At 47.5% G+C, this 11,746-nt stretch overlaps 1 protein-coding gene across 3 annotated transcripts in view; it reads right to left on the bottom strand.

The window, feature by feature from the left end:
* LOC138299252 (E3 ubiquitin-protein ligase TRIM39-like) overlaps positions 1-7,086 on the bottom strand; it is a 29,793-nt gene extending 22,707 nt beyond the window's left edge. Inside the window, exons 1-2 of one of the 3 annotated variants that reach the window (XM_069237383.1) lie at positions 5,850-7,086; positions 4,254-4,589 (exon numbers count right to left, since the gene is read on the bottom strand). In XM_069237383.1, the coding sequence (XP_069093484.1) occupies positions 4,254-4,589; positions 5,850-6,251 (738 nt within the window). In that variant the 5' untranslated portion in view covers positions 6,252-7,086. The remainder of the gene's footprint in view (positions 1-4,253; positions 4,590-5,849) is intronic. The other 2 variants (XM_069237385.1, XM_069237384.1) reach the window with 2 other exon arrangements.
* Positions 7,087-11,746: the final 4,660 nt, after the last annotated feature.

Below are 11,746 nucleotides of genomic sequence, written 5' to 3' on the forward strand. Positions count from 1 at the left end.
TTAGGGGAGTACCTAAACAGATCAGCTAATTTAATACAATTCTTTAGAGTGCTTAGAGTACAGAGAATATCTGAAAATCTGGTCCCTGATGGCTATGTAAACTATCAGATGATCACTGACCTGCCAATTCTTGGGGCCGGTTACAGAGAAAATTACAGCTAATCAGATCTAAAGAAGCATCAAAAACAACACTATCTAGCAGTCTAGCAGGGGTACCAGTAAACCAGCGCTTGACCAATATCATCAAAAAGGTCAATGATACTTTTCAGTTCTCCAGAAAAACTGTCAACCACGCCACAACTCGTCAAAAGCAACATGGGCTTGGGCTTCTACATAGACATAAACCCTAACTTACCATAACCTCAGGACCCATATTGCACACAAAACAAGACTTCCCCGTGCAATGTAACCTTATCTACAAAGTGGAAACCTTTCTGAAAGAAGTGGACTTCAATATCACAATCCAGGCGCTGGCCTTTTACCATCATTCATGAGGCAGTACCGTGTTGGGAGGTACGCCCAAGACCCATCGGGCACCCCTGAACAGTATTCTACATGCAGCAGCCTACCTCATCAAAGATGTTCAAACATACCATAGAATCACACTAACTCTCAGGAATCTCCAATGACTCTCATGGCCTGCTTGCATCACATTCAACATCAGGGGTGGGTGGAATGTTTCATTCCACCGGCGGAATTGGCGGAATTGAGTAACGCCGCATTCCAGCCAAATTCTGCCAATTGCCTCATGCGGGATGCAGGGAAGTACGAGCGAGATTTGGTGACCCCCAGATGATTTTCTAATGTGGACAGCTGTGGTCAGATGACTATTTCTAGAGTAGATTTGTTGTTGCTTGAGTAGAATTTCTACTTGAGCGGCAGCAAAATCAACTTTAATGGCTGTGTGTTCTTGCGCACTGCATGGTGCCGTTTATGCTGATTTTGCATCAGTGCACGCTCTACTTGTTCTAAATTGCAGCGCGAGCAACACGACGTGCATATTTTCCACCCGCTGGCCGAAGTCTGTGGAATCCTGCAGAGTTTTAATGTAACTCTGCAAAATTCACTGAGTGAAAGTCCGCAAGTTCCGCCCACCCCATTCAACACCAGCTGCCATGTTTACAATGAAGTCAACTATGGATCCCCATGAATACTCGCTACAAAGAAAACAATCTGTAATGAAAATGTGCAGCAGTGGCATTGCCAGTCCGGAAACCAAGAAATGCAGGAAGAATAAGACAAGATGCAAGGCTTTCTCCTGTTTTTTTCCTGAAGTGTGGAATCCGTCCAGTAAAGATCCATCATGTTTTCATTTCTAGAAAGAGCTGAAGACTCACCTCTTCAAGCAGCACATTTTCACAGCATATTCATTCAACTGACAGGTTCACCAGAAGAGATGCCGTCCTCCTATAACGTGTTCCACTCTGCTATTGTAATCCCCACTCCTTATGCCTTTCCCTGGTATGCCCAATATCCTCTTACCTGTACTCTCAACCTTTGCAAAAAGATAATGCCTCGGCTTCCCTCCCCTGTGAAACTGTGCTCCTTTTTTCCACTTATTCTATAAATTCTCACTTTGCAGCACTCTGTTCCTCTGCTGCTAAGTTCCTGCCATTAAAATTACATAATACATACAAACTCATGATCTGGTATGGCCACAGCCTCTTCTGATTGTGTTGTTCTAGGAACATTCTTAACAATCGCTACAGATTCGTTGCTCACCATCTTAAATACTTCCTTTGGACAGAGAATGTTTCTGGAGTCCCTAAACCCAGGCCAAGGATGGCCACTGATGAAAAAGGCTTCCTTTGATCCCAATGGTGGTCCTTGCATGTTGTACTGCACTTTGCTCAGAGATCACTGAGCAAAGTTTCCTATTGTCCTATGAGTCTAGTTCCATGCTTGTTGTAGCATCAAGACAGATAACTTGGCAAATCGTGAACGATACCATGTGTGATGGATGGCCAGGATGCTTGTTTGCTGGTCCTCCCTCTCTCTATGACCTTTGATACAGTCGGCCAGTAGGCAATTGTTCTACCTTTAACCATCCGCATGGGTGTGGTAGCAGGGTCCTGGACTGGTTTTTAATACAAACTGCTTGGATGTACCAAGCTCGCTCAGGAGTATTACAACAGGTCCAGTCTCAGAAGCATCGAAGGAACCAGATAGATGAAGATACGTCCTGGAGATGCTGGACTTGCACACATGTATGAGTGGCCACAACTGAACAAGTTCCTTAAAGAGGTTCAGCTTGTGTGAAGACTCAGAGGGCACGTGGTGAAATTGTCATGACTGAGTCATAAGTTCGTCTTTAAATAGTTTGCTCTTCTTTTGCTAGTTCACGTTTGTGCTGTGAGTAGGCCTTTTTTGCACATGACAATTGTATTTCTTTGGAATGCAAATTGAGTCACACACACAGTTTAACCCGGAAAGCCTTTGCAATCTTATTTTGACCTGCTCTTGCGCTACTTGAGCCACAGCAAGGGACTGTAAATGTTACAAGAGACACAAGTACTGATGCTGTCAAGTTAATATATCCTGTACATATGCTCGACAGTTTTGAAATGGAGCATCTGCTGAACACCAAATTCCAGCCGCAACAAGTGCACAGTTCTGTCTCCGAGGCCACCTGTCCCAAGGACCCCGTGCTTAGTCCTCCAGCACATGAGCGTGCATAGAATCGACTTTCTTATTGAAATCGCCTCCTCTACTTCGGCAGTTTATTGAGTAAAATGTTCTACTTGTGGAGAAGATGAAATAGCCCATTCGATATATTATGGGGCTTTGTATAGTGCACAGTTCACCAACTACTTAGCTTCTGGGCGCTTTCTGCGGTTGTGATAAATCCACTAATATTTTCCATGGGGAGAATGAATTCCAAAGCTACTTTTGATGTGGGTGTGTGGTTTGGAGGGGGCAGTGTTTATCTTAGGGAGGCGCTGCATAAAGGGATGGGTCTTGCCTTCATCCGACCTAAGGTGTGAACGTGTAGTGTAAAGTGCATGGTGGGTTGCAGCCGGGGTCCTACAGCCCTGCGCCTATGACATGCCAGCTGTTTGTCTGATACAGGCTCGTCTCTGACAGGCCACGTGAGGCAGGCGGGTGGTGTGCTCTCCCTGTAGCCTAGCAGTTTACAGACCATGCAAACTTAATTTTCCTGAAAAATAATAAAACCCAAGTACTAACGATAACAACCAAAGATGCCTTTAATAAGCTGTTCATACCTCATCCCGTGTCGGCCCCTCCCAGCATAGCAGGTAGGGAAGTCAGAGAATTTATCTTCACACACCCCTACACGTCTGTGCTCAAGTTAACAAGTTACCAGCTCTGGCCACTATTGGCTGAGACGAAACCACAACCATCCTATCTGAGAAATATGTGTTGTTGTCGCGAGGCCACATATGAAAGGTTCGAAAACAACATGGTCTGTACACTGGAGCCCTAAAACAATTACCACAGTGCAGAAAATCCGGCAGCAGCATAAGCTAGGGCAGATTTTTCTTCAATTACAAGAAAAAAAATTGAAAACAGCATAAACATTTCCAGCCACTACTCATCCCACAGGGTCTGAAACACTTTGAAACTCAAAGCAGCACAGATCAGCTTCTTGTAGCACTAGTCATTAGATTAAGTATATCGATGTCACCTTAGCATAGGCCAGTGGTTCTTAACATTTTGACATCTGTGAACCCCCACTTAATCATTAATGGAATCGTGGACCCCCCACTGAATCATGTTTGGAAAGCGGGGACCCGTACTGAGTCACTACTGGAAGCAGAGGGCCCCAGCCTAAGGAATTGTAATTATTTGAACGACAAAAAAATGCACCAAAAAATACAGAAACAAGAGTTCTTCAAACAAACACACATTAATTTGGAAACAAATACTAAAAAATCTAAAAGTAATCGGGAGATTAGAGCTTTTCCAAATTGTATTGAGGCAGCTCATCCTGCTCTTGCACTGCACCCACAAGTCAATCTGAGAATATTAACTTATTTTTTATCCTCCAATATCAAATTCCTTAACATTCCTTAACATTTACAGAACTTTTAAAAATGGCAACTGTACATTTTGCTTCTTTAATTATATATGTACTTTATTCATCTGTTAATATATATTTTTTTAAGCAGTCGCGGACCCCATGAGAAGGCTTTGTGAACCCTCAGTGGTCCCCGGACCACACGTTAAGAACCAGTGGCCTAGGTCATGGATGCTCACAAACTCAAAACATGGATTAGCTTCAACAAACTTACGTGGATACATGTACATCTGGCCTCGTCATGACAACTGTCAGGACTTGCGGATCCATGTATTGTACAATGAGGTTCCAGCTCCTCAGGATCGGGTTCGGCTTTAGTGATGTCACAGAGCTCTCGCAGTTCACCAAAAACCACAGCTGGTGACCACAGTGTGGCCTTGGGCACGGGTTTGCAGGTGGGGCAAGACCAGGAGCGGGCCACACAGACCCGACAGAAGGAGTGGTTACAGGCAGGAGTGATGGGGTCAGCCACTGGGCAGAGACAGCTCTCGCAGCTCACCTCCTTAAGGGTCTGTGAAGAACTTCCACTGAACAGTGAGCATTCTGATACCTGTAAGGTGGCATGGATTGTAGATCCCACCCCGAAGGACAAAAAAAGCATTTTAATTCGAGGCTAGGGGTTCATGAAGAGGTAAGAAAAGACACACTATTGGATAGGTTCTGCTACTCCTATATCAAAAGTCTTCTACTTTGCAGGTAAGTAATTTATATGCAGAAAAGTCAACAGTTAGGTACATTCAAATTATGATACAATTTAAAAAAGTTACTTTAAAACTTTACAATGATTACAAATGTATATAATATAATAGAGTACAGGTATTTAAAAAATAAAGTTATACATATAATAAAATTACATTTTAAAAAATATATATATTTTTAAAATAATACGAGTTTTTAAAAAGGGGATTATACATGTGTGAATGCTATATAGATCTGTATAGATAGATCTATACATATGTATACTGTACACACTATCGGTGCCATAAAGTAGGGATTTATAGGTAAGTTAAATATGCCAGTCAGGAGTATACCAGTTTTACTGTATTGTAAGGAGGAGCATAAACCCTTTACCATGGGTAACAGGGTTAAGGTGCACAGAGTTCTAAAGCCAGCAAAAATAGGGTTCTGCAAAAAGGGGGGAACAACTGGGGTAACCTTGCAGAAAGGACAAATATCCAACACATACCTATTCCAGGGGCAGGAGGCAGTGGTAGGTGTCCATAGGTTTGAGACTTATATATGTTTCTTTTCATACCGACTCCAGGGGCAGGAGGCAGTGGTAGGTGTCCACAGGTTTCAGTCTTACCTGTGTATCTCTACATACCTACTCCAGGGTTTGGGGGCAGTGATAGGTGTCCCTAGGTTTGAGCCTAACCTTTACCTCTATCCATGCCTACTACAGGGTTTGGGGGCAGTGATAGGTGTCCCTAGGTATGAGCCTAACCTTTACCTCTATCCATGCCTACTTCAGGGTTTGGGGGCAGTGATAGGTGTCCCTAGGTTTCTGAGCCTTACCTGTATCTCTATCCATGCCTACTGCAGGGTTAGAGGACAGTGATAGGTGTCCCTAAGTTTGAGCCTTATCTGTGCCTCTATTCATATGTACTCCAAGAGTGTTTGAGACTTATCTGTGTGTCTCCAGAAGGCAGTGGCAGATATACCTAGATTGGAGTCCTTATCTGTGTCAACTTCCATACCAGTGACAGGGCTAGGAGTCACAGGTTGGTGTAGGTTGGAAGTAGGTGGCTCTAGGTTTTTCGTACCTGTCTCCAGAAGGCAGTTCTAGGTATGCCCTGGGAGAAGTTCTTACCCATGTTTCACTCCTGGCCGCCTCCAGGGGCTGTATGCAGTGGTTCAGGTGATCAAAGTTCATGGTGCACAGGACGCACAGTGCCCTCTGGTCCTCCATGCAGAAGAGGCTCAGCTGCTCCTCGTGGGCCGGGCACTTGCCCGGAGCAGCCCGCTTCTCCCGGTTCTGGTGTAGTTGCCTGACCAGGCCAACAATTGTCTGGAGCAAGCAGTTAGGCCGCATAGGAGTGCTCTGGCTTACAGCCCGACACTGTGGGCAGGGACCCATGCCTAGATTTCCCCAGGTCCGAGAGATACACTGGCGACAGAAGTTATGTCCGCAACCAATCAATACTGGGTCCCGGAAGTAATCCAAGCAGATGGGGCAGCTGACCTCCTTCTTCAGCTGGTCTGCTGGGTCCATGGTAGCGCCCTCTGCCGGCCTAGGCAGGGAGTGTCAGAATCTGGTAGGCCCTCTGCTAGCCTGGGCAGGAAGTGGACGATTCTGGAAGAGCCCTCTGCTGACCTGGGCAGGAAGTGGCAGATTCTGGGAGCGCCCTCTGCTGGCTTGGGCAGGAAGTGGCAGATTATGGAAGAGCCCTCTGCTGGTCTAGGCAGGCAGTGTCAGAATCTGGTAACGCCCTCTGCTGGCCTGGGCAGGAAGTGGACGATTCTGGAAGTGGCAGATTCTGGTAGCGCCCCCTGCTGGCCTGGGCAGGAAGTGGACGATTCTGGTAGTGCCCTCTGCTGGCCTGAGCAGGAAGTGGACGATTCTGGAAGAGCCCTCTGCTGGCCTGGGCAGGAAGTGGCAGATCACGGCAGTGCCCTCTGCTTACCTGAGGAGGGAGGGGCAGCTTCGGGGGGTCACCACAGAGCCTCCAGATCCGCTGACACTCAACTGCCGCTGGCCGACCTTGCTGAGGTGAGGGCCGAGCAAAGGACAGTCCTGGGGCCCGGAACAGCCTTCGGACACCAGCTCCTGGTGTGTCTCTCCGACTCCCTTTATGCAACGCTGATCGCAGTTCCTGTTCCCTCTGTTGTGCGACGAGGCGTTTCCTGGCAGTGCCGGGTGCAGAGGAGGAGGGAGACATGCTGGCTCTCCAGGGTGCAAACTCATAGCCTGGGAGGGTGGTGGAAACCGAAGTGGCTGGGGGAGGGAGCTGGGAGGAGAGAATGTGTGCATACAGGTTGTACAGGCAGCGCCTCCTGGCACCGGTGCCCGAACCCGTGGCTCTATTTACAGAGCCTTTAAGTTTCATCACCTAAGTTTCGATTCCAGACTGCAGGCGCGAGAAAGAAATAATATTCTGCTGGTGTCAGGGTAACAGGGCTGGCGGTGGTGGATTCCAGCCCAAAAGTCTGACCACTAAGTCTGAGAGAAGCAAACAGGCACAGGCAAACCGAAAACAGACAGGCAGACACAAAAGTACCTACCAATAAGGAATAAATCGTCTATTTCAGAAGCTGCTCTCATTGAAGTGAATGGACCTTTTAGCAGGATGACAAAAGTTTGAAAACAGGGTGACCATGTGGATGTTCATGAAGGCATTTTGTTTTTCTTTTGGGAGGGGGGTAGTTTCGATTGAGAAGAGGTGACCTCAAATATAAACAGACCCCGAGTGTCAGACCCACAGTGAGAAATAAATAGACAGAGTCTGTGTATTGTGAATATTATTGGTCTGTGACTCACAGAGCTAACTGACAAGGAGACCCCTACACCAGTAGTAGAAACAAACTGCCCAAGCCAAGGCAGGATCTACTTATAAATACTATCGCTGACGTTTCTAGCGTCAATAACATGCAGGTAATGAGGGGAATTCCATTGGATCCCAGTGAAGGAAAAGGGGCTTCTTTGCAGATGTCCACCCACTTTTTGCCCCTTTCAGAACTACTAGATGCTGGTTTTCAACTCTGACATTGTGCTGAGGCCTGCTAATCAGACCTCAGTGCCAATGCTCTTTATTTCAAAACAAGGAATGTCTAATAGTTTTACAATTGGCACCAGATTTTAACTCCCTTGTAAGTCCCTAGTAAATGGTAACCCTGGTACCTTGGCATGGGTACAAAAGGGTGTCCCTAAGGGCTGCAGCCTATCATGCCGTCCTAAGGGATCCACACACAAATTGCACACAGTCTGCCATTGCAGACTGCGTGTCAGGGTGCAAAGCCTGAGTGAAAACATGACATGGCATGCTCATTGTGTGCCATGCCAAAGTCACTCACTGCATGTACTATATATGTCACCACTGTAGCAGGCCTTAAGAGCCGTAAGGCAGGGTGCATTATTATACATGAGAAGGCATACCCGCATGAGCAGATATGCGGCTGTGATGTCTAGTTCTACTACTAGTTATTACAAATGACCGGGCAGCCATCTTAGAGCATGTACTGGACACTAGTCATCATGAGTGACCGAACTACATGATGGCTCTACGAAAAATAATGGTGTTTAGTATCAAACACCTTGCCTTAATAAATCAATACTGATGCCAGTATTGCATTTATTAGGACAGGCAACCAGATGGCACCTTGGAGGTGCCCCCTGGGACCTACTAGTCCTCTAGTATGTTGGCTAACTGGTAATGACCAGCCTGCCACCACAGACGATATTCTGACCCCCTGGAAGTGGGTGCCCCACTCTCAGAGGCCAGAAACAATGCCTGCTCTGGCAGGACGTGCTATCACCTCCCCCAGCAGGATGGCTAGTAAATCTGCTTACCAAGGCTAGGGACTTCAAAGTCCCTGCCACCTTTGATATGAGATCCCAGCCTCCCTAGACCTGGGAGAGGCACCCCCCTAGGCCCATTTGACACCAGGACAGGCAGGAAATTAACTAATTAGGAGGCATGTTGCACTTCCAGGCTAGTCATTATCAGCCATTTTCCCCTCACCCCCCCTACTCCTATCCAATATACTTGGCAGCTAGGGTGGGCTACCTGAAGTGAACACAAAAATAAGAATTCCACCATTTTGTGTATGGTGGAATTAGGCACTCTGGGACAGGGTTATGCCCACTTCCCACAGAAAGTGGTCATATAGGGTGTTTATTGACCTCTAAGGGTAAGTAGCCCACTGGCTACTACCCTTCAATCCCCTTAATGCCCCGAAATTTAGTACTTAGGTGCCGCCCTCACACTAAGATTTGTTTGACCAAAGACGAAGAAGGACAGCAAAGAGCCATGAAAAGCCAAACACTGAGGCGCAGCAACTGACTTGGCCCAAACCTGCTGGCCTGCCTGCTGTCCTCGACAATTGTGCCAAAGTCGACTCGCTCTGCAGTTGCTTTGCCTCAAAAGCTTGGGAGGACTGTCAGCACTTCTTGGAACCACCAGCATCTCCTGTGGAGTAGCAGAGCTACTCCTCTGCGCCCTGCAGGCATCCAAGAACAACTGTGAGAGCCCCAAACAGTGCAAAACCCAACATCAAAAAGCAGCATTCCGTCCGAGCCCCCCCAGCCTGAATCAAAGTCGGCCAATGTCGCCATCAAGGTCTGAGACCCTTCATATGCCACATGCAGCCTCTTTTACGCATGAACCAAGAACATGGAGGAATCTTCACAACATGACCCCTGTGGACAAAGCACCACTGCACATGCCCCCAGCTCAAGCTGCCATAGGCCAACAGTGTGTCTCCAACCCCAAGACCTCAAGACCTGAAACCTCCTTTGTGTTCAGCAGATCAGGTCACCCCGGCCCATATTTATACTTTTTGACGCAAAACTGCGCCGCCACAGTTTTGCGTCAAAAATATTACCGCCGGCTAACGCCATTTCGGTGTACCGTGCGGGCGTCAAATTTATTCTTTGACGCACGGCGGCACAAACCACAGGTGTGAGTCATTTTTATTACGCACACCGCAGCGTCAAGTCATAAAGCAAAACGACGTTAACGCGGCTGAAACTGTGGGTCGACTTACGACCCCGCACACCGGATATGTGGCATTTTTTGACGCAATAGCGTCACAATTCCCCGCAAACACAGCCATTTTAGCAGAGGAGAGCCAAAATGGATCCCAGATGCCTGTACAGACCCCAGGAAGATGACAACAGACCAGGAACCAGCCAGGAGGACCCACACAAGAACCAGGACAGTTTGAAGAAGAAAAGAAAGTGTTGCTTCAGTGCAGAGGAACAGGAAATTCTGGTTAAAGAGGTGACGGAACACCAGCACCAACTGTTTGTCACCTCAAAGTTTCCAATCATTAGGAGAGAGGCAATATGGCAACAAATTGTTGACAAGATTAACAGTGTGGCAGAAGTACGCAGAACAGTCATCGAGTGCAAGAAACGCTGGCATGACTGCAAGCGCAGGACCAAGGAAAAGATGGCCAGGAACAGGAAGGCAGCACTGCGGACTGGAGGTGGGAGTCCAGCACACCAGGAGGCCCTGGACCACATGGAGGAGATGGTCGCAGCCATCATCCCTGAGGAGATCGTCACAGGGATTCAAGGACAGGACAGCGCAGACTACCAGGAGACAACGCACATGCAGGGTAAGTCGCATGGTGAATTAAAATGCACTAATGTCAACTGTAAGCAGGGGGGGATACTGACCACAAAATGCATGGAAGCCATGATATACATGGAGTGGCATGGGGAAAGGGGTATGGCATGGGGGCATGAACCGTACAGAGAGAAGCTGGGGCACACCATAACACAACACCAACAACAGTCCCATGGGGGTATGCTGCCATGCCAATGATGTAGCAAAGGTAAAGCCACGCCAGGAGGGAAGGGCTCAATGTCCAACTGACATCCCGTCACACGTCAGCCACTATACCCCCTACATTAACTAGGGCCCAATTAACAACCTCTAGCCATACCGACAACTGGAATGTAACAGTGACAACAGTTGCCACTACCACCTCCGCTCTGTGTGCAGCTCAAGTAGCCAATGGCAGTACCGTCCCCATGGATCATACACACCTAAATTAGTGTGTTGAGGATGACAACTTTAACAATCCCCTGAAACAAGACAAATGTTCCAGTCCTGTCAATTGTGAATGCCCATAGTTGCTGCAAACATCAACCAATGTCATCAACATTAGGAGCTGCACAGCACTAAGGTCACACCCATGCAGCATATGCCATGGTCCATCCTGTGCCTGGGTCGCAATGCAACATCCCAAATGTCATACTGCTCAGGCAACAGCATTGGGGGGGGGGGACATGTAACTGGTCACCTACATTCATCTGCACAGTCAGAGGAGGAAATAGGACACTGCTATGACTATCAGGGCAATCCAATCTCCACACATTCCCCAACATCAGCAGTACACATTACCAATGCTAACATCCATATCGTGCCATTACATCGCTATGCATAGGATACGCTACATTTCAACTACATAAAAGTGGATGTGAAAGATCAGAGACTGGGGCAGGTCCAGATTGTTAAGTGTGCTGCTAGTGCCATCAGAGCACCCACAGCCAGTGAAAGGCCTCACCATTAGAATGGAAGTAGACAGAGGGTTGAGTAGGACAAGAAGGTGGCAAATCAATATTTGGCCTAAACCAGCACCTAGAGGAGATGATGCCAACAAGTCAAAGAACTTACCACAATACATGTGACATGCTGGTGGGCCACAGGCCTGGTAGAATTCCCATCTGAAAGACGGGAGCAATGAACAGGAAACAAGATCACAATGTGAATTCATCAGAAGGCAGGCATGTCACATCACTAATGCCACAAAACAGACACACTAATTGTACCCTATTTCATTGCAGAGGACGATGGATCTCCTGTAGATATGCCTGTCCAGGACTACCCTGATAACATGGATGACAAGCTGATAAACATCAGCCACCAGACCCTCCAAGATGTCCTTGGAACCCTCCAGACCCCACCTTCTGTCACAAGGAGGAGCTCAGAACAAGCAGCCATCACAGAGGACCCACCCACAACCCCGGGAGCTGGCCAC

The sequence above is a fragment of the Pleurodeles waltl genome, chromosome 6 (assembly GCF_031143425.1).
Source record: "Pleurodeles waltl isolate 20211129_DDA chromosome 6, aPleWal1.hap1.20221129, whole genome shotgun sequence".
Taxonomy (NCBI): domain Eukaryota; kingdom Metazoa; phylum Chordata; class Amphibia; order Caudata; family Salamandridae; genus Pleurodeles; species Pleurodeles waltl.